Raw genomic sequence first — 23,363 nt, forward strand, 5'->3', positions numbered from 1 at the left:
CTTACAACAGCACACAATGCTTTGAATAACTTTTGGTTACGAAACTTCGGAATTAAAATTGTTTCATGTCACACCATATACTAAATTCCAGGCTTTCCAGCGAAAATCACTGAAAACCTTGTATCATCATACTCAATGAGACCCATGGAATCAGTGCTATTTGTAGAATTCAACTGCTTCATTATATAATAAGGTCTTGCGACTGATCAAAAATTAAGAAAAATAATATTTTATATCCAAAAAGAGAAGCGTTCAAAAAAACCTCCCAAAAGAGTACAACATGGAATAGCTACAAATAGCCAGCAAAAGAAGGATGAGTGTAATCCAAGGCTGTTATACATTGATAGCGAGAACCAAAACTCCTTGAATATAACCCAAAAACCCAAAAGAAAGAAAAAAAATAAGAAAGAACAACAAAAAAAACCTGCAATATTTTCTCTGGGGATTTTGATAATACATTACAACAAAACTGGTGAAGCAACAACAACCTGGGTAAAAGTTTGTGGTCAACAAAGTTTTTCATCTCTCCAAAAAATTTCTTCACTGCAAAATGAGTTTTGTCAGGGTAAATCTAACACCCCCGATTTACAGAACTCTAGGGTGTGTGGATGATATATTATGTAATAAAATATATTTATATGTAACCTTTTGTTATCTTTAGGCCTCCATTTTTTTCTTCGTTTACCGTTTTTACCTCTGCTTGTGTTTGCTCATTGGTTAGTTCTCCTTCAAGAACAGATCAGTGCCATTAGGAGGTTCTTCTCGGTTTTCAGAAACGGAAGAGATGCTAAAGCTGTTGTAGTTATCAATGCTACTGGTTCGTGGCTTGCCTGGTCTTGACCGTATGTTGCTTCCCATTGGAAATGGTTCCTGTGGTATATAACAACAAAGGGAGATAATATGAATCTCTATTCATTAACTACGACTCTCTCTATCTACAACTGCGCATAACCAGATCTAATGAATATAATGAAATCACATCTGAATACTGGCAACCAAATGGAGACCGAATACGAGCCGCAAGCAAGGAAATGAATATGATGGATTAGAATGATATAAGGGGAACCAAACCAGACGAAATTTTATCATTGAAGCTTTAATGATTTACCTGATCACCAGCATTTGGACCATCGGTGTGGAAGAGAATAGGCCGGCATCGTTTGTCTTCGTTCATTAAGCTTGAATTCTGGAAATGGGCAATAAGAGCTGTTTTCCCTTGGATACGAGCATACGTAAGCGTTGCCACCTTTTCGCTATTGAACTTTTCCCACTTTTTGCCATTAAATGCCTGTGGTTGTTGTTTTTGAAGCCTTTAACCAATGCTCTCCCAAAAGAATAAAAGCGATAAGGAAAAGCAGCAATACAAGACTGTACCTTATAAAATGGGACAATCTTTTCAGGTTCAATAAGGTTGATGAAAGCATATCCCACGTTGCATTTGTTCTGAAATGAGAGAGCGAGATTAGATATTCTTATATACCAAAAGCTCAGGTCTGCTAAATAAGACTTTCTTATATAAAATGGTAGGACGCCTGCTTGCCTTAAAGTCAATTGGCAAATAAAGGAAATCATATGTTCCTTTACAGTGCTCGTCAATGGCAGATAGAAGCATCTTAGAAGTATACCTAAACCATAGCAGGATTTTTTATTAAAAAAGAATCGGATGAAAACAGATTACATCTTAATCAAAGACAATCAAAATTCACTTACTTATTAGGAATGTTTTTAATCATCAACGTTGTCCTCCTGTCGTCCCCATGTAATATACGGTCAACGTCAAGCTCATACAGTTTCTTATCCGCATTACTAGAGCTAGATTCGCTTCTACGGTGAGAGAGATTCCTGTATCGTTCATTTGGCGAGTCAAAGGACCCTGGCATGGAACCCATTGGACTCCTTCCAGGAAAGAGATGAGACAACTGTTGAGGAGATCGCAGTACAGCATTTTGGGAATTTATATCCATGCGACTCCCACCAACATGGGAGAAAGTCTTATGAGAACCAATTTCCATTGGATGTGAGGGTGAAGATCCAGGAAGCCCCATGCTACCATGAGAACCTATGTGAAAGCCAGATGATTCTAGAGATTCACCTACATAGGCTTGTCGTCTGTCCCAGAAAGGCGAGTTTAATACCGGCGCAGATCCAATGTGGTGGTGCACAGGGGAAGATGCCATATTCACCATTATCGGAGGTGCTCTAGAGAATACAGTAACAGGTGGGCGCTGAGTAGGAATGCTGTTGATGTGAGATGGCGAGTTAGGCCACATCATGCTACTTGACGGATTATGTTGCTGAGGGTTAGAGTTGCTCCATAAATTAGGGTTAGGGCGGCGGGAGCTTTGATGCATGGGAGATCCTATGCCTACAGTCAAAAGATCAGATCAGAACAGCTAAATGTGAGGAAAGAAAATATATTGTATGGCAGTTAAAAAAAAATTCATCACAATCTTCCATATCAAATTTAATAGTATTCAGTAATTGTACAACTCTGTTGATATACACAATTAAGTTTCATCCCCTTTTCCTATTCAAAATCCCCGCCTGATCTGGTTAGATTACTGAAATTAAGAACTTGATGCTTATACTATTTTCCCCAGAATGACGAGTTTTACACCAAGAATGTCTAACGGTGCCTAAAGGTAGCATCGCTGTAGCTTTTCACAGTCTACTAAAATTGTAAGGACCATTTCAAGATTGTGCTCTGATAGTGTGCTACAGTAAGCTTATCAAAACCGTAGCAATTTAAAGATAGAGAACTTACCCCCTCCATTAAAGCCATCCACTCCACGAACATTGTGTATCATAAAGCCTTCATTTGCTTTTGAGCCATCACTGACCATTTCAGAAAATGCAGAGGACTTATATGGACTACCATTTGCAAAGTTGTCGACATACTCTGAAAAGGAATGAGGATGAAGATTTGGCATGCTTTGGATCCCCATATTTGAATTATCAAAAGTGTGGCCATGCTCCTGAAGTCCGACAGGCTTGCTGGCTGAGATGGCGTTTGCCGAAGGTGGGAATCCAATAGGAATGCTGACACTTCGATGACGTTCAATAAAGGAATTCACAGGTGATCCGACAGAATTGTGAATAACACGGATAGATCCACCATCAATGGAGGTTGAAGGAATCATTCCTGGGAAATGTCTCCCTGAAACAGAGATATGTAAGTGCAGTGATTTGTGTCCCAAGATGACATGATTGAAGAAAAAAAATTATTAATCGTGAATGCAGGCATACCTATGTGTCCCGATGATGTAGTACTATAAGACATTTTAGGTAGACACCCTTCAGCATCATGTGACTTGTATCTGAACAAAAAGAAAAAGAAAATCAATCCTACAAGCTTATACAGTTGGCGTCCATGTAAAGACTTAACAGGAAATCATGTGTTCAAATCAGTTTGATCAGCATATGTATCAGTTCACGGCCCACAAAGGAAGATAAAACAGGAAATAAAAACCAATCACCACCTTGTACCCTCTGGACAGGTTGGCACAAGTTGAAGCTGCTTCCCAGCAACCTCAAGTCCATTTAGTCCACTAAGAGCCGCTTCTGCAGCTCGAACATCAAAGAACTCTAAGTATATCTGTGGGTTATCATGCATGGTTCTACGAATCTGCAAACAACAGATATAGCATAAGTATCAATCCCAAAAAGTAAATACAGGGAGAAACCCAGTATATCAACCTCTTTGATTTCTCCATATGATTTGACCAGTCGATTGAGCTCTTGATTCGAAATAGAAGAATCGAGATTATTAACCAGCAAGGCTCCTTTACTTGTATGGTTTTCTGAAGGATTTTCCTGATAACAAGAAAAATTGTAAGCACACATCAACACAAGTCACAAGTGCAATCCACATAGCAAAGATAATATCTTCCTTCAGAACAGTGAATAACACCTTAGAGATAGAATAACGAATGTCAAGTTTTGTCCCTCTTAACGGCTTATTATGGAGTGTTCTTGCCGCATTCTGAGCAGCCCTTATATCATAGTACGATACCATGATAAAGCCACGATTCTTGCCAGCTGTATGAAGAGGCTGGATGTCTCCAAATTGCTGAAGAAGTAAATTTATCCTCAGTACAAAGTAAGAAATTCCAATACTTCGAGAAACCATACATTTCGTAAGTAAAGAATCCATGGGAACCAAAAACGCTGCTAAAAAAAGGTACCTGAAAAAGGGCCTTCAGCTCACACTCTTCGACATTACTACTGATATTTCCGACCAAAAGAGTTCTGGATGGAATTTCCACTCGACGATGTTCGCCAACAGAATTATTGCCACCTCTCTCCCCATTTCTGTGACTCACAGAAGAAAAAATATCTCCCTCCAGTTCCATGCCACCAACACTGCTGAAGAGGTCAAATTCATCCAAATCATCTCCAGCATTGGCACGAGATTTACGCCCAACCTCACCCATCACTTCCGCGAAAAGATCATCTTCATCTGGGAGAAGATTTCCAATAGTTTGTGCCTCAATTTCTTCTAAAGATTCAGAAGGTTCTTCCTCACGGTGGCTAACAACTGTGTTTGCAGACATAGGGGATAGCATATCACTTCCCTGTAGCCGCACTGCAAAAACCAGCAAGTTTGGCAACACGCTCAATTAGTTAAAGTACAATACACAAGTAACAAACTTTCATCATCACATACTTATTTAACAAACCATGTTGGTTACCATAGAGGTTTGTAGATTTAGGAAGCTGATTAAAAAATTGAGCACGATAAATTAAAAAAATCATAAAGGTGAACCAGAAGCTTACGTTTTCTACTAAACAAGTCAGACATTGAGCTTGAAAATAAACTGCTTTCCCACTGACTACCATTTGTAGTGGTTTTTGCGTTAGGGATAAGAGAAGGGTGCGACCCAGAAAAACTAGATTGTGGCTTCAGCTGGTAACTTTCATTAGCCCAGGAACTCTTTGGCAGGTTTGAAAGTCTATCACGACCACCTTGGTTTTCAGGCATCAGGTCTGATTTCATAAACCCAAATTGCCTCTGCCGAACAAAACAACAAGTAACAGTTAAGAAAAACAGTTGAAGACATCATACATAAACACTAGTGGCAGATAGATAATGTCATATGAGACAAATATGGTACCAGCAATTCTAGAGCTACACAGTCTAAACCCCCAAAAAAAAAAAAACAATATAACCAAGAGTTACCTCTGAAGTAATATGAATATCTTCACGAAAGTGAGAAGGTGATGAAACACCTCTCTGTTCCATTATATCAGACGGCATCTTCCAAAAAATTAACTAACTAAAAACCGAAATCAAAATCTTTTTGAACTTTTTAAAAATTTCGTCAACGAACCATTTCACTTCCCCTGAAAAAAAAGGTGAACAAAAAAAGTGTTAATTTAAAAGCCAGAACAAAATGCACTTCTCAATTGCGAAGAAGATCTAGCAAGAATGACAAACAGATGAGCTCAATTACTCACGCAAAAAAAAAAAACAAAAAGGATCAAAGAACTTCACAAATAGAGAAAACAGAAGACTTCTAAATTACAAATTCAAGCCAACTGATACCCAAAAAAAAAAACCCAAGGATAAAACAAAGTTAGCAAGTAGAAGCAAATATATATCATACTCTGTGCAAATTAAGATCGCTGCATTTGAAAGCTCATTGAAAGGTAAAAAGAAAAAAATATAAGGAAGAGACGATTAGGTTATTAAGAAGCAATATAAGACTACAATTCGCCTAATTCCGGATCCCTTGCGCAGCTCATTATAATCAAACAGCGAACCAACTCTTACCTAATTCACAAATTCGGCACGGAATTATTAAAAACCAATTTCAATTATATAAAAAAAAAATTCTTATCAAAAAAAAAAAAAAAAAAACCCTAATCACCACCAGCTACCAAAATTCAACTTAAACCACCAAAAAAAAAAAAAAAGTTACCTAATCACAAACAAACACAATTATGCTTTCTTCCCCTCCCCCTCAAAACAAATTCAAACAGTGCTGATGGAATTAATGGATCTCGTAAACCTTACCTCCTCCTCCTTCCAGAGAGTATCACACGATCCTTGAAGAAGAAGAAAAAAAAACACACACACAGCGATGTAGACAGAGAGATGAAAGAGGAAGAGAATAATTCGTCTTCTCTCTTTTATCTTCCTCCTTTCCTTTTTGTTTCCTTCTATCCAATCGCATCCATCAGAGAATATTTAATTCCTCAAAAAATAAAAATAATACTATATAAAAATAAAAAAAAGTGAATCGGCGTTTTCAATTTTTTTCTTTTTTTTTTCTCCTCTTCTCTCACGACGCGTTTGTTTTACAACGAATAATTCGTGCGACCGGCGATGATTTAAGCTTTTCCGACGATACTCTTCCCGCCGACGCGTGACTCCGGCCCTCTCTGAAAGAGAGAGAAACGGAGAGGGAGAGAGAGAGAGAGATTTTTTTTTTTTTTTTTTTTTTTGCGGTTAGTTGGTTTAGGGGAAAAAAAAGAATGAGTGGGATGGGAAAAAAAAAACAAAAGAGGAAACCAAAAAAAAAATATACTAGATGGGAGGGAGAGAGAGAGAAGGACTCTGCTACGTTTGTATGTACCATGGGTCTAGTTAGTGGTATGGTAATGAGCTCGAATCTGGACCGTTAGATTATCATTACAAAACCTCAATACTTTTTATTTGCTTTTTTTTTTTAATTAAATAATTAACGGACTCACACACGAGAGTCTCGAGTCTCGACGACAGCAAGTTTGAAGAGTCCGGCTAATAATAAATAATAACCCAAAGGAGCCGGCTATTACACATTGGATCATTCACTTACACCATCTTGAATCTTGATAATACTATTATACGAACGAAAAAAATTTGTTTTAATGTTATTGATATAAATTAACAATATGCTATTATTTAGTTGAAAGACTTTTTGGTTTATGTTTTAGTTTCGTACATACATGAATTTAAATGCAATACACAAGTACCATAAATATACTATTATTAGAGTTTAAATGTTAGTATATGTACGTGTTTTAAAGCTTTCTACTCTTTGTTAAAAGAAATAGTATTAATGGAATAGCTAGTATTATAAGTCTATGATTTCGCCATTGTTTGAGATATAAATATATAAGCTACTGAGAAATGAATCTTTATCTGGTCATTGTAATCTTTGAAGATAATGTTTGGTTGGTCGGCTCGAGATTATATCATAAAACGCTATTTTCGTTCGTTAACGAGTTTCTAATTAACACACGCTCTTTTATCATTCTTGTTTTGTTTTTATTCTTGCTTTGTTGTTTTCCTACTTCTCAAGTCAAGTCTCGCTTTAATATTTCTTACAACTTTGTAGTACAGTTCATTTCCCAATGAATGTCATAACCAAAAAAAAAAAAAAAAAAACTTATAAATCCCTAAAAATAATCAGCATCTAGTAAAAGACTTCGAGTGAAGTTTATTGGTTAGATGGTTAATCTCACCATGTTATCAATTTACCATGACTAGGTTCGAACTACCAAATGGAAATAACAAAAGATGATGTAGATATTAAAAACCAGTAACCACTAGACTAGAAAAAGATAGGTATCCAACATTATTTAGTGTCTTGTCTGACGATAAAATACAAATTAGAAAGGAAAAAAAACAAAAAAAGAAGAAGGAATCAATCAAAATGCAAGTCACGTAGCTTATCGGCCGTGAAATGTGTGGCCGAAGGTGAGTGTCGTGTACGATATCTCGTCTGTGAATGTATTTACAAAATACTGCACTTCTAATCTATGATTATGAATTAATTTTATGAGACTCTTACTATTTATGTATATATATAAATAAAAGTTTAGCTTAAAGATTCATCAAGTGTTTTTGTATTGGGATCTCCGTCGGACATTTCAATCTTTTGATTTCTTTGAATACAAAATAGTATACCCTTTTTTATTGGTTGGTTGAAACAAAAACCATTTTGAAATTATCAAATACTAATTAAATAGAGTTTATGAATATTTTCCCCCAACACATAGATATGTTTTCATGAGCAAACGTGTCATATATGTCTCCCTGCAGTGAAGGTTTTATCTCACCAGTTCAAGTCGGTTTAATGCGGTTTAAAATGATTGGTTAAGTTTGTAGGACTAAACTGTGCTATAATAATTAGCCTTTTGTTAGTAGAGAGTGTCACGCTGAACTCAAATTGTGCTAACAAAAAGAATCGAAGGTCGAAACTGAATTGAAATATACTAGATATTATATACTAACAAATGCTTAAATGTTAAAACCCAATTGTGTCAAAATTAAACAAAATAGGAAGAATATATCCAACTAGTTGCAGCATTCATATTTTAAACTTCAAAGTGTTTTTGGCGATATGACATTACATAACTGGTGGTCTAGTGGCAGATCATGTTCATTATAAAAAACATTGTAATCCTAATTTGATCTTTAGTTGAGAATATATTAACCAAATTTTGATCATGTCAATAAAATGTATAGATTCCGCTTTGTAGATTGAATAGTGTGACATTTAACTAATTATCTTAAACATAGGTTTAATTTTGTAGTTATGAGATTGGAGAGATTAAAACGAATTGCGTAGCATATGATTCTCTTAAACATACATTAATTTTGTAGTATTGAGAGATTGGAAAGATTAAGATTGTAGAGTCTGTAGACTCAAAACTTATTAAGGTACAAGTGGTCTGATAGTTTTAAAACCTAAAAAATTTTAAATATTGACAACGAACAACATAAGTTACAAGTGGTCCGATTCTTTTTTTTTTTAGTTCTTAAAATATGTTAGAATTATAAAAGAAAATTTCTATTCTGGTATTTGCCGGCCAAGCCAAGCCAAAGCGAAGGCTGAGTGAGCGGCTGACCAAAATACTAAAGCCGAGCGAGTGGAGTGAGTGGCGTGAGAGAGAGGGTCACTGTCCACTATTTTAAATGCTGGCCGCTGCGTGAAGGATTAGAAAAGCATTTATTCTTAAAGATGCTATTCTCCAAACCTATCCACGTGTCAATTTTTCATTAGTTTCCACATCAAAAGCTGACCAACAAATCCCAGGGGTGGGCTGTGATCATCTGCGTACTTCCTCATCTAACACCTCTGTGCACCCTTTCTCGTACGACCCCGTTGGTTACATCCAAATTACGCGTGCAACACTCACGGTAAAGAAGACGTTAAAACCGAACCTAACCGGTGTAGAACCGTCATCCAGTTTTGCTAATCAACGAGCGAAATTTGATTATACATAAATTAGTAGCATTTAACAATTAATAATAAGACTTTTTGTTAAGTATAGACTTAGTAGAGTGTCACGCTGGTCTCACATGCCTACATCCTTGGAAGTTTCAAACCAGTGCGGCTCTTTAATTAATTAATTTATGATACTTAAGTTAACATCTAAAGATATTCAAAACTTGAGGTGAGATCATTGGCAAGAAGAATCATTTCTTTTGTGAAATGCTAACTCTCTGCTATATATATAATTTATTTTGTAATTCTTTCAAATTCATACAATGCTTTCTAATTCACCCTAACTTTGTTTTCAGAAATACACACACACAAAATATATTGGAAATTTTTGCTACACTGGTGATTTAACGTGCATGGAAGATCAAAGCTAATACTTTTTTGTTCTTTTGGTTCAAACGATCTAAACCAATACTATATATGAAAAATAAATAGTAGTATAAGGCTATAGACTTCACGTGCTAAATCTTGAAGAACACGATTGGACAGAACAGCAAGACAGCATCAATAAGCCAATAACCAATGGGAATTATGGAACATCATATAATTTTATTTTTTTAAAAATAGATATCATTGGATAATTAAAACTAAATAAATATTATTAATCATTTTTAAATTATTTGGTTGTTAATATGGTCCACGCAGTCTCTTCTCCAGATCTCGTTATCTATAAAGATCCCGTTATTATTTCGTGTTAGTATTTTCTAATTTCTGTCAGCAATTTACATCCATCTGTGTATCTAAAACGTTTATATTAATTCTAAATACATCTTTAATTTGAGGCACCAAAATCTAAAGAAATGCTGCAATAAAACTAGTGTTGTTTTACTTTTTTTACACATCAGCCTCAACATTAAAGTTGGTATTAACACTTTAAAAAAAATTAGCAGCCTATCAAATAATTAATACAGGGCAGTAGCCTACCGAAGTTGGGTTTGAAATGTTTTGTTAATGAGAAGTGTTAATGGATAGTATGATTGGTCAAAACCCAAATAAAGAAGTGTGTTGAGTTAGTTATAATAACTTCTATTTTGTTGTATAACACATATGCAAATTTTGGAATGAGATATGCGGCTCATCAAGTAAAATTATAGCTATAAATTTTTTTTCTAAAGATATGGTAATTAAAAGAGTTGTTAGGCATAATCTGGATCCTCTCAAGATAATTTGTTGAATCAATGTAAATTTCTTGAATAAAGAAAATATAAATTTGAAGTAAAAGTAAAATTTTCTAGAGAGGGGAGTTGTTTTCTTTGGACAACATAATCATTTTTATTATAACAGATTTTATCTTTAAACTTATTTGGTTGTTTATATAATCATTATCCCAGTTATTATATTATCAATATGATATTTACACAAAGAAAATCATATTTTTTTCAAAAATCTCTATACAAAACAAATAACTCAAACCAACATAATATATATATATATATATATATATATATATATATAGAACTTACATTGCTAACAAGTTTATCAACCACGACATGCATATAGTTCTGTATTTTGTCCTTAGCAAAACCATGATTACATTCATCTGTTCCCAAAAAGTAATCTCTTGTCTTCCATAACAGGAAGACATGAATCCCACAGTCTCAAGATATCTTCAATTTTGTGATGTAGAACATCAAGAATTCTCTTTATCGTGTTAACGAAAGTTCCAAGCTGCAATCAACAAGAGATAGTGATGCTCATCACAAGATTCGAGTAACAAGTCACGAAAACTTGTTCTAAACATGATTGGTGTTTGGCTTTTACTTGAGTTGGAACAGAATACAGAACCAATGGGAATTATGGAACATCATATAATTTTATTTTTATATAATAGTTATCATTGGATAATTAAAACTAAATAATGTTATAATGATTTTTGAATTATTTGCTTGTTAATATGGTCCACACAGTCTCTTCTCCAGATCCCCTTATCTATAAAGATTACAGTCGGTCTATATGTTCTAGTATTAATCTATTAATTAATTACTTAATACCTTTGAATAAATTATTATTTCGTGATAGTACTTGACTATTTTTTCTAATTTATAATTTACATTGGTATGTGAATCTAAAAAGTGTATATTAACTCTATGTACATATCTAATTTACGGCGCCAAAATCCAAAAAAATGCATTGCCTTAACTATTGTTTTTCATTTTGACTTTTTATAATGATAATTGATAACAAGTACTGACCGTTTAAATTAAAGCTGACTTTTATAAAGTCAAATATATAAGGTTTACTAACCACTTTATCTATATTTGTTGAAAATGAATCTACGGGCTTGTGCACGTTTTTGGTATTATATTTGTAGTTTTAAGATGACTGCATAAGTTTATCTAGTTTAACTGTTTAACTAAGATCAGAATCAGTTAATCAATGAAAGCTGTTAAAAAAAAATTTTCATCTACAATAAAACCTCTATAAATTAATAAGGTCGGAACCACGAAATTTTATTAATTTATAGAAGTTATTAATTTATCGATAAAATAATAAAATATTAATTTATGAATATATTTTTTCATTTTCATATTTTTGAACAGTTTTTTATTAAAAATAAGATATTTTTGTTATAATTCACACTTTTATTAAATTCTCTTAATTTATAATTTTGGCTATCGTAATATGATGGATGTCAATAGTTTACTTGATTATCCATGTGAAAATGATAAATGTTTAGAAGTTTAATGTTTAGAATAAATCGCTGTTTACTATCCTTTATGATGAACTCCAAGAAGATATTGCGGTATCCTTAGAACCAATGATTTGTAAGGAAACAACTATCGCGTCTAGTATGATCCACAATTTTTTGATGCAATGAGAAAGATTATAGATGAGATCAAACAAGAACGCAAATTCAAGAATAAGCAAACAACAATAGAGTCATATTTCATTAAATTTTCTTAGATATATATATATATATATATATATTTAGTTTATATCATTATTAATTTATAATATTTATGGGACCATATTTTTACATAGGATTTCAAAAAAAAGTATTATCTTATTATTTTATCGAATTGTGTCATTTTTTACATCGATCCAACTCGGGATCAGAAAATTTTATTAATTTATAGTGAATATTAATTTAAAGAATATTAATTAATAGAGATTCTATCGGTAGTATAAAACTGATTGATATACGATAGTATAATAACTTTATTTAATTTGAACAATATTGTATACTTTCTTTTTTTTGGTCGGAACAATATTGTATACTTTTTTTTTTTTTTGGTCGGACAATATTGTATACTTTCTAATTCTAACTTCCAATTAGTTCTAAACCATCTTTCCAAAAAATAAGTATCCCAAATTAAATTCGTTGATATAATAATTGAGAGGGGTTAACTAGCCATAAGGCCAGACATTACATGGGTCTGGGCCTTTAGGCCCGATTATTCTCGGATTAAACTGGACTTGCTTTACCAAAAAAAAAAAACCCCCCAAATTTCACCCACTCGTTTCGTTGCTAGTCGTCATCTCTACTTTGCTTGAGATTCAATCGAAAACTGAAATTTGCACGCCTCCGCTCCTCGCCGTCGCCACATCGGAATATTCCATTAGCACTACCGAGAAATCATCTCATCAGATCAAAAAGTATTGAACTCGTTGAGCTGATTTTTTCTTTTTTATTTGCGTGCGTTTGCGTTTTTTTTTTTTTGTTATGAACCCCTCAATTTACATATTGCGTGGTGTTTTGGTGGATTTGTTCAGCAGGGTTTTAACTAGGATTGTGTGAATTCATGGGGAAAAAGGAAAGCGAGATGTCTGCAATGGAGATCGACGATCCGAACTCCGGAAGCTCTGACCAGATCCTTCCTAAGTTCTCGATCAATGGTTAGTTTTTGTTTTTCCAATCAATGCAAAATATACCCAAATGCTTCTTTTGAGGTTTAAAAATTTAGGGGGGTGATGGCAATATACATGATTAAGTATCTGCATGTTTGGGAATTTTGCTTAGGGGAATCTCGAATTTGGCCACTCTTTTAATTCCTTCAAACGTAATTTTTACGAGGGCATGGCTGTGTAAATTTTATATCAAACCATATAAGTCTTCTAGGTTTTTGAATCTTTGCCACATTGCATTTGGCTTTTCAGTTCTGCAGCTGATGAAATCTTCTCAAGCGCAGCATGGTTTGCGTCATGGTGACTATGCTCGCTATCGGTATTAATTTGGAACCCTAATCTCATTGGTCTACTTGCAATTTTCATCGATTTTGGTCATTTTTCTGTAATCTGGGTTATTTTGTTGTGTAGGAGGTATTGCTCAGCACGGTTGAGGAGGTTATACAAGTCCTTGAAATTCACTCATGGCCGTGGTAAATACACTCGACGAGCCATACTTGAATCAACTGTCACTGATGTTAGGTATTTATCTTGCTCTCATTCTTATTTTTCCCAAGCTAAAGATTTTGTTGGCTCAGTGTTATTTTTTATTGCGTTTAGCTGAACAGTATAGGAAGAATGTGAAGGCTCAGTTGTTACTTACACTAGAAATGAATTAAGTTATTTTGCCATGCTCTTAATGTTATGTCTTTATTTGAAATAGGTTCCTTCATGTGGTTTTCTATATGGCGGAAAGAGCATGGAGCCATGCAATGGAAAAAAGACAGCTACCAGATGGGCCTAATGCGCGGCAGCGGATATATTTGATTGGTAGGCTGAGGAAGGCAGTCAAATGGGCTTCTCTTTTCTCAAGTTTGTGTTCCATTAAGACTGATTCCAGGACATCTCTGGAAGCTGAGGTAGTTCCGTGACCCCAGGTGTTGCGGTATTCATAATTTACATATAACATATCTACTGCTTTAGGAAAGATGAGCATACCTCAGTTTTAGGCTTTTAGCTTAGTTGTTTCATGTAAAACAAAACATTTGTTTACTCTATAAATGCTTGACATGAGTCGTCATACTTTATCTTACTGTTTTATAGGCATATGCATCCTATATGAAAGGTACCCTGTTGTTTGAGCAAGATCAAAATTGGGAAACTGGGTTGGCATGTTTCAAAAACGCCAGGTTTGTCTTTTGTCAATATCGTCATTTTGCAATTTAGTAGATATTGTTTCTGAATTTCCTGTTGCAGAGCTGTTTATGAGGAACTTGGTAAATATGGAGATCTAGAGAACCAAGTTCTTTGCCGGGAACGGGTTGAGGAGCTTGAGCCTAGTATTCGATACTGCCTACACAAAATTGGCAAGTCAAACTTGCAGACATCTGAACTTCTTCAAATTGGTGAGATGGAAGGCCCTGCATTGGATCTTTTCAAAGCAAAAATAGAGGTATGTATATTATAATACGATCATAAATATCATTTTTCTGTAAGCGTCCACCAAGAGTTTTGTGATGAATATTTTCTCAGCTCCCTCACACATTTGGTCTAGAAATATAATGTAATACTCATTGTTACGTAGGCTGCTATGGAAGAGGCCAGATCTCAACAAGCTGCATCTCTTACAGAGTTTAATTGGCTTGGCTACAGATTTCCAGTTTCGAACCCAAAATCTCGGGTTTCTATTCTAAAAGGTTCGGCTAACTTTTTCCTTATCCACTCTTTTTGAATTACTTAATTATGCTGAAAAAATTGTGTCTAATAGCATAGTCCTAGCTATGGGAAAAGTTTGGTTTACCTTTACAATGGTGTTACTGTTATGTGTTACCCTGAGGTATTCTTTATTCCTTGTTCAGCCCAGGAACTTGAGAAGGAGCTACAGGGTCCGACAGCAGAATCCCTCCCTGCAGAGAAAAAGCTAACCATTTTTGATAAATTATTCACTGCATATAATGATGCCAGGAACACCATACGCAGTGACTTGGTGAGTGAATTTACAAGACATCTTCTGATTTATTGATTGGGTTCACAGAAAATGAACACCTTTTAAAAGATTTTTGAAAGTGTAGACAAGTTTGTTAACCCCAAAGAGTAAGAGCGTCTGTTTTTTTTGTTGCATTACTGTTTCTGTGATTGATTTTACTGAGGAGAATACTATTTTTTAGGTAAGTGCAGGAAATGCTGAATCTGTTAAAGATGACCTAAATGGTTTGGACAAAGCTGTTGGAGCTGTGCTAGGACAAAGAACCATTGAACGGAACCAGCTGTTGGTTAAAACAGCAAAGAGTAAACTGAACAGGAAACGTGATGATAAAAGTGAAAAGGTTACTAGGCCGGAAGAGCTTGTTCGATTATACGACCTTCTATTACAGGTAACCAATGTTCACGTCTTTATTTCTTCAGAAGCAGATTTTGTTTGTTATACCAGCGGGAGACGTCACCTTTGTTTCTTTTTCTCAGAATGTCGCTGATCTTTCTGATCTCATTAGCTCTGGAAGAGACAGGAAACCTGAAGAGATTGCCTTTGAAGAAGAGTGTCAGCGCAAAAGCTTGGCGTACCGTGCTGAAAGGTTTAATGCTGTTACATTATTGTATTATTTAGAGGGGTTGCTATTGAGTTGTGGACTTCCTTTACAATTCACATGATTTTAGCATTGTTGGTAAGAGTTGGGCTCCTTAGTAAAATTTATTCATTAAATTAGGAATCTGTTTCCTGGTTAGTCACCCTATTTTCCTACTTTTTGGTCCATATACTCACGTGGTTCTTTCCGTAAATGTACTGATATGATTTATGTTTTCATTGCCCTTGACTGAATTTACTAATGATATATTCCCAAATCTCTATCAGGTGCTTCTACTTGGCGAAGTCTTATAGTCTAGCAGGAAAGAGGGCTGAAGCATTCGCCCTGTATTGTCGTGCTCGATCTCTTGCTGAAGATGCCCTGAACAAGTTTCAAAGCGTAGCTAAGAAAGATGAGGTATCGAGCTCATTATTTGTTGGTCACTTCATACATGGATTCCATAGTCATATTTGAATAGCAGTGTAGTATGTTACCTCATGTCGACTGAATATCGTGAATATTCTTTTCACTGAACAAATATGAATTTTGACTAAAATTTTCAAATAATGCTACTCAGGGAACAATCCAGGAACTGAAGACACTGATCAAAGAATGCAGAGCTAACAGTTGCATAGAGCATGCGACCGGGATTATGGAAGAAGAGAGGGCTCCAGAGAATCTATCAAGGAGAGTTTCAACTATATCACTAGACGATTCAGCTGCAAAGGTACAATCTCACTATCCTGTTTTCTTGAGTATAAAAATTAACCCCTCACCTTATTTCTATGCCTAGTTTATTGCTTCTACCATAGAAATTTACTCTTGGTGTCCGAAACTTGTCGATGTGATTAGCGAAGTAATTTCTGATGATATATGCTTTGTTCTGCACATCCTCCTCCTGAGCGATTTTAACCTAAAATTATCATGACAAGTCTTCCATTGTGGGTTCCGGATTTTGAGGTTTTATGTAGTCTTGCAAAGTCTCTAATCATATTACTTGTAGTCTAATGGTTTTTAATTTCCCCTAACCAGGTGGATAAATACTTGTTGGACAACCTGGATGTGTATGAATCTGCAGTTGGAGATGGAAACACGAAAAGCACCGCAAAGATAGAACGATTCCCACCGGCATTCCAATCTATACCGCGAAATCCAATTGTTCTAGACCTTGCGGACGGCTGCATCGTCTTCCCAGATATTGAAAACAGGATGAAGAAGAAAAGCATATACAGCCGTTTCTTTAGATTTACTACTTAAAAGAATCTCTGATTCAGTCTCCCACCTTATTTTACCCAGACTCTGAGCCCACCTGTTGCTCTTAAGCTTCCGAAACAAAAATGCATGAGATTTTTTGTTTTGTCGAATTTTTCAGAGAATTACAGTCTAGACGTTTTTGTTCTTTCTTTCTTTTTTAGCGTCACTTGAAAATTTTGGAAATACAGACAATTTTACGTTTTTTATTTCCAATACTATTAGTTACAAAGTTGAGCATTGTGGGAAAGATAGGAAAAGGCCGCGGTCTAAACACTTTTACTCATGAAAGGATGTCACATTCTTAAAACATTCGATAAGGATGTTTTTGTCTAATAACTAAAATGTAATTTGTTAGTGGTTGGGAAACTAATATACTAGTATTTTTTTTTTGTTAAGTTTCTCACACGTTTAGGAACTTGTCATCAAATTGATTAAAGTCAACCACTACTACTACTAGTAGTTTGGATTTTCATATTCCTATAAATTAATGAGTTAGTAAAATAAATATATAGATTACTCTCTCTGTGTTCAATTAATTGGACTGACGAATCTATGAATGCCTTAATTAATCGATATCCCTACCATGCCTAATCACTCGATCAATTTGAAATTAAGTGTTTTTTTTTTACCTTATCGTAGAAGAAAAATTAACATAAAAAAAAAAAAAAAACATCCCGTATATCAAAAAGTATCATCTTCTTATGTTTGTGGATTTTTTTCTCTTAAATTATTGAAGAAAAGGTAATTATTCCGTCAGAGAGAGAGAGAGAGAGAGAGACAGAGAGTGGTGGGGGTTAAGCTTAATTTAATGGGTGATTTGGGCTTAATAAAGCTTTTCCTTAATTTTTTTGGATTGTTTAAATTAATTATATATATATATATATTTTTCATTAAAAAAGAAAAAGAAAAATGACAGCCATGGGAAGGTTTTCAAGGTTTGCACACGATCACGATCAACCACATGAACAAGGACAAAGAGGTTGACGAGATTTCCCTTCTTTTTTTATTTTTTTGTTTGGTTGGGTCTCTCGATCGCACGATCTTTCCCACAATTTCCGCACATTTTCCCATTTCTCTCAACCAACCCTGAAATCCCCAAAACCAGCAAAATAAGCTTTTCTGATTTCCCCCAACACATAAAAGAAAGACACAAAACATTTTACGTTTTTTTTTTCTTTTTTTTTTTTTTTTATTATTAAAGAGAAAACGCACACAGAGACCGTGTAATTAGCTCTATCCACGTCTCCAGTAATCGGAATTAAAATTTCCAACAACAACGACGAACAAGAAGAAGAAGAATACGGAGGAGGAGGAAGAGCTTCGTCGTCGTTCTGTGTCTCTTGAGGAAAATATGCATTTCTCAAAGCTCGATGATTCTCCCATGTTTCGCCAACAGGTTTGCGTTTTCCATCATCCGTCTCTCTGGTTTCCTCCTAGCTTCTTCCTCAGATTCCCCATTGCTCTCTACGCTGCCCTGCATTCTCTGATCATATAAGATTTTTTTTTTTTTCAAATTGGGGCCTGTCTGTCTTTTCAGATACATTTCAATGATTCATTGATTGTGAAGCTACTCTTTTTTTTCTTTTTTTTTTGAATGCATTGTTGGTTTTGTCTCTATAATGTCAAAATTTTATGAGTTGACTTCTCAAACTAATAATAAATCCTGAATTCGAATTTTGTTATTACTGTTCATCTTATCATTCCTCCCGATGCACCAAATGTTTACTGATTAAAAGTCTTTCTTTTGTTTGTGAAAACAGATGCAATCTATGGAAGAGAGTGCTGAGTTGCTGCGAATGCGATGCTTAAAGTTCTATAAAGGTTGCAGAAAATACACGTACGTGCAAGCTCATCTCTATTGACAACCATTGATGATAAGAGCCTTAAAACTTAATCATTTTATCCAAATTCTGTATTTTTGATCTTTCTTTTATTTAGGGAGGGGCTTGGAGAAGGGTATGATGCAGATATTGGCTTTGTTAATGCTCTTGAATCTTTCGGAGGAGGTCATAATGATCCCATCTGTGTTGCCTTTGGAGGTATGCTTTTACTCTTCCCTCTATTTCGCAATTTTATCTGAGAATTCTGCATCATTTCCCTTTTGTTCCTCTTTCTTTGGACTCGTTTCTCAAGATAATTTATGTTCTTTGCTCAGGTCCCGTTATGACTAAATTCACCATTGCTCTACGAGAAATCGGGACATACAAGGAAGTTCTTCGTTCCCAGGTACTGAAGTGATACTACCCATTCTTAATTTATCGCTGTATGTTGATATCATGATAGTGAAGTGATGCATAGCTTAACTACATGATATCTTCTCAACACTTTTCAGGTAGAACACATGCTGAATGATCGGTTGCTTCAATTTGTGAATGGTGATGTCCACGAAGTTAAGGTATATTCCTCCTATTTTTTCACCACATGAAAATATTGAGTTCAGTATTTTCTCTGCATTGCTTTGACTTATATCCATCTTTTATTACTCTCATGCAGGAAGCTCGTAAACGGTTTGACAAAGCTACCATTATATATGACCAGGTGCGTTGAATGACTTCAGAATATGTCAATTGATGGGTATAATTATGGTTTCCCGGCTTGTTACCGTAAACATTCTGCATGTTTGGAAAACTATATCTTTAATTATGTGCATCCACATGAACAGGCGCGAGAGAAATATCTTTCATTAAGGAAGAGTACGCGATTGGATGTGGCTGCCACAATTGAGGAGGTATGTTAGAAAAATTATTATTTTTTTGAAGTCTTGTTTCAGAAAATATTCACTTTTCTTAAGCAAAAACTAACTTGATAGAGAGACATTTCAGGACCTACATAGTGCAAGAACGACGTTCGAGCAAGCCCGATTTCATCTGGTAATCGCTTTATATTCAAGATGCTACAAATATTTTACAAGATGTTCTCTCATATAACCGTACATAATGATTTCTTACTTCTTCCTGGCCAGGTTAGTGCACTCTCTAATGCGGAGGCTAAAAAGAGATTTGAATTTTTGGAAGCAGTAAGCGGGACTATGGATGCTCATCTCCGTTTCTTCAAACAGGCAAGCTTTTTCCTTAAAAATAATTTTCAGAAGCAAGACGACAAATAACTCTTTTTCCTTGGAGTCAATCAGCTTGGTTTTACAAGGAAAACTATCATACAATGGGCTCTATTCCTGTTTTCTGATATGAAGCACTCAATTCGATTTCTCACGAATGATTCCTTCTTTCAGGGTTATGAGCTACTACATCAAATGGAGCCTTTTATTAATCAGGTCTGGTATTCCTTGCAACATGTTTCTTTTGTCTTGTTTTTTTTAAAGATTTCTCTGTAGCGAATCCTTTTTTATCCAAGCAATAGTACAAGGTATATATATTTGTGTGTTTAATTGAAATTTTATGGCAGGTGTTGGCTTATGCACATCAGTCTAGAGAATGTGCAAACTATGAGATGGCATCCCTTACTGAAAGGATGCAGGAGTACCAAAGGCAAGTTGATCGTGAAACTAGAAACTCAAATGGTTCTCCAACAGGGGATGGCATGAGACATAACTCAAGAAACTCACAGAAAGTCATAGAGGCCGTCATGCAATCTGCTGCAAAAGGAAAGGTAAGAATATATCTTTTGTACTGATGGCTTACTCCTGCTCTCACATCTTTATACTGTTTTGTTTTATATTAATCTGTTGATATTACTGTCCTTCAGGTTCAGACTATCAGACAAGGGTATTTGTCAAAACGTTCCTCAAACTTGAGAGGTGACTGGAAAAGAAGATTCTTTATCCTTGATAGCCGTGGGATGCTATATTATTACCGCAAGCCATGGAATTGGTCTTCAGTAAGTTGCAAAACCAAAACAATTGTGTTTTTAATCCTTCCTTCAGAAGACATATAGATAACATTTGTGATGTACCATATCTCTACTGAATCTTTGAAGCTCTATGTATCAGGGAAATGGTAGTCGCTCTGTTGTTCATAGGAATATTACTTCAGAAAACAGTCCTGGGCTGCTAAGTCGGTGGCTGTCTTCTCATTATCACGGCGGTGTGCATGATGAAAAACCAGTTGCACGTCACACCGTTAATCTGCTGACCTCAACGATCAAAGTTGATGCAGACCAGACCGATCTAAGATTCTGCTTTCGAATAATTTCACCAACAAAAGTTTATACATTGCAGGTATATTTGCAAGTAAAATGATCTTCAGTTGTTTTTTCTCCTATTGTAACTTAATGAAACTCCTATCAGGATTCCGGACAATTTTTTCATTTGGTGTTCTTTTCGTTATTGATGTAGGCAGAGAATGCGCAGGATCAGATGGACTGGATCGAAAAAATAACTGGAGTAATTGCTTCTTTGTTGAGTTTCCAGACACCTGAAAGAGCAATCATGGTTAGATCTTATATGGTATTACTGCTGATTATTTTTTTGTCTGGCCCATTTTAATTGTTGACTAACATATCATTTACCTGAAACTCAACCAGCGTCTTTCTACTGTGGATGGAGGTGATACCTTCTCTGCAAGTGATTCTGGTTCTTTAGCAGATCCATATGATATCGAACAAGCAGAAAGTGGAGAATCCACAGTGGAAAATCCCATGACTGGAGGAAATCGTTCGAGGTTTTCGGGGTGCTTGCAGCAACATGATATGGTAAAGACTGAAAAGCCAATTGATGTCTTGACAAGAGTCTTAGGGAATGAGAAATGTGCAGACTGTGGTGCTCCTGAACCTGATTGGGCATCTTTGAACCTTGGTGTCCTTATTTGTATTGAGTGTTCTGGTATCCATCGTAACCTTGGTGTTCACATTTCAAAGGTTTGCCATCAAACCTATGCGTCCAGCAAATATTTTTTTCATTCTTTTCACAAAGATGAACGCGTGAAGTAGCATGTTTCCATTTTTAAGTAGCTCTATAAATTTAGTATAAATTAATCAATCCTGTCGTGCAGGTCAGATCGCTCACTCTTGATGTTAAAGTATGGGAACCATCAGTCTTGACACTATTCCAATCGTTAGGTAACGTGTATGTAAACTCAGTTTGGGAAGAGCAGTTGAACTCGGAGAGTAGATCTTCCAGTGCTAGTAGGTCTTCGGGGTAAGTGACTTGAAATTACTTGTGATTAGGAGAAGAACGAAACTCTGTCTTACATGTATTTACAGTCTAAAATCTATTTATCAGCACTCCCAAGTCAGAACGACCTAGAAAGTTGGTTGTAAGGAAGCCTGGTTTCAATGACCCCATTTCTGTGAAAGAGTTGTTCATCCACGCTAAGGTATATGTTACTCTGTTAGTTAATAAGCAAAGCTTTTGAAGGTATCATGTCCATTCATTTCTAATATGATGACTAATTACAGTACTCAGAGAGGATTTTTGTCCGCAAAGCAATAGATAGTCAGCATTTCCAGGCACCTTTCCAAGAGTTATGGGAGAATGTCCGTGCCAACGACAAGAAATCAGTTTACAGGCACATTGTCTGCTCTGAAGCAGATGTGAATGCTCTGCGTGGACAAGCATCGTACACTGTGTCTATGCCCTTAGCAAAGATGATGCAACTGGAAGCTAAGGAGGAAACCCTTGAAGCCAAATTCAAGAGCATTGAAAAGGAATTTCAAGAGAATCCAGAGGGATATTCTCAGTCAAGTAGGACCGGGGAGAGTATGGTCAGAGAAGAAACTTCAAATGACTGTTCTTTGCTTCACCTTGCTTGTCTTTCTGCGGATATCGGTATGGTGGAACTATTGCTTCAGTATGGCGCAAAAATAAATGCAATAGATTCAAAAGGTCGGACTCCACTTCATCATTGTATCATCAGCAGGAGATATGCAATTGCAAGGTTGCTACTTATGAGGTAAACTCCAGATACTACATCTTGAGATTTCTTAGTACAGGTCTTATCAACCATAGATTTGAATTAGAAGTCTGATACGATGACTCAATTGCAGGGGAGGAGATCCAAATGCTGTGGATAAAGAGAATAACATACCGGTCAAATATGCTTCTGAAACAGACCTCAATGATAACGAACTGATTGCTTTATTAACAGACTCCAAAAGATGATATTTTACTGATGAATCGAATTTGACCATTTCATTTGCTTATCACAGTGCAAGCAGAATGGTATAGCACTAGAAGAGTGTTGCTCGACTGAAGTCTTTTCGCGTTTTTCCGCCTTTAGTTGGTTTCATATTCTTTTTTTGCCCATATAATCGGCGATTTGTTCATGAAGAGCGTAGAGAATACATGTAGATTTTGGTTTTTTTGATTGTTAGGTTGATATACTTGTTTATACTCTGGTGTACATAAGGTCTTTTATGGGGTCGTATGTTCTGTAAGATGAAAACCTCTGTTTTGGTTTCACTATGAGATCTTTTTTTTTTTTTTAATGAAAGACAAAGACACCAATTGTGTTCTTTTGTTCAGCTTTATGTTGTCAGACAGAACCTGTGGTTTTTCCCATTGGAGAACTTGCTTTGAATAACAAGACAGATTTTCTGATTCATCAATATG

General features: G+C 35.4%; 3 protein-coding genes across 16 annotated transcripts; 2 read left to right on the top strand and 1 right to left on the bottom strand.

Annotated features, from left to right (window-relative positions):
• Positions 1 to 213: 213 nt before the first annotated feature.
• LOC104762317 (protein MEI2-like 1) lies at positions 214 to 6,878 on the bottom strand. Of its 6 annotated transcripts, none has more exons than XR_763439.3 (15): positions 6,017 to 6,691; positions 5,180 to 5,343; positions 4,777 to 5,011; positions 4,185 to 4,585; positions 3,911 to 4,069; positions 3,697 to 3,813; positions 3,480 to 3,625; positions 3,247 to 3,317; positions 2,765 to 3,157; positions 1,711 to 2,365; positions 1,541 to 1,625; positions 1,375 to 1,443; positions 1,109 to 1,288; positions 646 to 870; positions 214 to 543 (listed from the first exon to the last, which is right to left on the bottom strand). XR_763439.3 is itself a non-coding variant. In XM_010485584.3 (14 exons), exons 2-14 carry the CDS (start codon positions 5,255 to 5,257, stop codon positions 718 to 720), a joined length of 2,742 nt encoding a protein of 913 aa, XP_010483886.2. In that variant the 5' UTR covers positions 5,258 to 5,343; positions 6,017 to 6,878; the 3' UTR covers positions 214 to 717. The 6 variants fall into 6 exon arrangements, 3 of the variants coding, with proteins under 3 accessions (XP_010483886.2, XP_087355796.1, XP_087355795.1); XR_015589113.1 differs by having other exon boundaries at positions 5,922 to 6,462; XR_015589112.1 differs by lacking the exon at positions 6,017 to 6,691 and adding an exon at positions 5,607 to 5,738.
• A 5,695-nt stretch (positions 6,879 to 12,573) lies between these two features.
• On the top strand, positions 12,574 to 17,087 carry LOC104762318 (uncharacterized). Of its 2 annotated transcripts, none has more exons than XM_010485587.3 (14): positions 12,574 to 12,812; positions 12,930 to 13,052; positions 13,314 to 13,380; positions 13,473 to 13,583; positions 13,765 to 13,960; positions 14,145 to 14,230; positions 14,298 to 14,493; positions 14,626 to 14,737; positions 14,900 to 15,027; positions 15,209 to 15,415; positions 15,504 to 15,613; positions 15,892 to 16,021; positions 16,182 to 16,331; positions 16,637 to 17,087. In XM_010485587.3, exons 2-14 carry the CDS (start codon positions 12,959 to 12,961, stop codon positions 16,859 to 16,861), a joined length of 1,812 nt encoding a protein of 603 aa, XP_010483889.1. In that variant the 5' UTR covers positions 12,574 to 12,812; positions 12,930 to 12,958; the 3' UTR covers positions 16,862 to 17,087. The 2 variants fall into 2 exon arrangements, with proteins under 2 accessions (XP_010483889.1, XP_010483888.1); XM_010485586.3 differs by having other exon boundaries at positions 12,578 to 12,812; positions 12,933 to 13,052.
• Positions 17,088 to 17,714: 627 nt separating this feature from the next.
• Positions 17,715 to 23,275, top strand: LOC104762320 (ADP-ribosylation factor GTPase-activating protein AGD1). 8 transcript variants are annotated; one of them, XM_087497396.1, is made up of 19 exons: positions 17,715 to 18,254; positions 18,619 to 18,695; positions 18,797 to 18,897; positions 19,014 to 19,084; positions 19,191 to 19,253; positions 19,352 to 19,396; positions 19,521 to 19,586; positions 19,681 to 19,728; positions 19,821 to 19,916; positions 20,088 to 20,129; positions 20,261 to 20,464; positions 20,561 to 20,692; positions 20,805 to 21,032; positions 21,150 to 21,245; positions 21,338 to 21,670; positions 21,805 to 21,950; positions 22,035 to 22,128; positions 22,211 to 22,704; positions 22,799 to 23,275. In XM_087497396.1, exons 1-19 carry the CDS (start codon positions 18,210 to 18,212, stop codon positions 22,911 to 22,913), a joined length of 2,496 nt encoding a protein of 831 aa, XP_087353522.1. In that variant the 5' UTR covers positions 17,715 to 18,209; the 3' UTR covers positions 22,914 to 23,275. The 8 variants fall into 8 exon arrangements, 5 of the variants coding, with proteins under 5 accessions (XP_087353522.1, XP_087353523.1, XP_087353524.1 ...); XR_015588054.1 differs by having other exon boundaries at positions 17,757 to 18,254; positions 21,872 to 21,950; XR_015588055.1 differs by having other exon boundaries at positions 17,757 to 18,254; positions 21,154 to 21,245.
• The last annotated feature ends 88 nt before the right edge of the window (positions 23,276 to 23,363 follow it).

The sequence above is a fragment of the Camelina sativa genome, chromosome 18 (genome assembly GCF_030686135.1).
Source record: "Camelina sativa cultivar CO46 ecotype springtype chromosome 18, ASM3068613v1".
Classification (NCBI taxonomy): Eukaryota; Viridiplantae; Streptophyta; class Magnoliopsida; order Brassicales; family Brassicaceae; genus Camelina; species Camelina sativa.

Excerpts from the sequence above, each read along its gene's own strand:
- LOC104762318 (XM_010485587.3), top strand. The coding sequence starts at position 12,959 with ATGGGGAAAAAGGAAAGCGAGATGTCTGCAATGGAGATCGACGATCCG. Across the intron at positions 13,053-13,313 it reads TCCTAAGTTCTCGATCAATG|TTCTGCAGCTGATGAAATCT; the intron begins GTTAGTTTTTGT and ends TTGGCTTTTCAG. Across the intron at positions 15,416-15,503 it reads TATACGACCTTCTATTACAG|AATGTCGCTGATCTTTCTGA; the intron begins GTAACCAATGTT and ends TCTTTTTCTCAG.
- LOC104762317 (XM_010485584.3), bottom strand. The coding sequence starts at position 5,257 with ATGCCGTCTGATATAATGGAACAGAGAGGTGTTTCATCACCTTCTCAC. Across the intron at positions 3,626-3,696 it reads CATATGGAGAAATCAAAGAG|ATTCGTAGAACCATGCATGA; the intron begins GTTGATATACTG and ends TGTTGTTTGCAG. Across the intron at positions 2,366-2,764 it reads GGATGGCTTTAATGGAGGGG|GCATAGGATCTCCCATGCAT; the intron begins GTAAGTTCTCTA and ends TTTTGACTGTAG.
- LOC104762320 (XM_087497396.1), top strand. The coding sequence starts at position 18,210 with ATGCATTTCTCAAAGCTCGATGATTCTCCCATGTTTCGCCAACAG. Across the intron at positions 19,085-19,190 it reads AGGAAGTTCTTCGTTCCCAG|GTAGAACACATGCTGAATGA; the intron begins GTACTGAAGTGA and ends AACACTTTTCAG. Across the intron at positions 19,917-20,087 it reads ATCTCCGTTTCTTCAAACAG|GGTTATGAGCTACTACATCA; the intron begins GCAAGCTTTTTC and ends TCCTTCTTTCAG.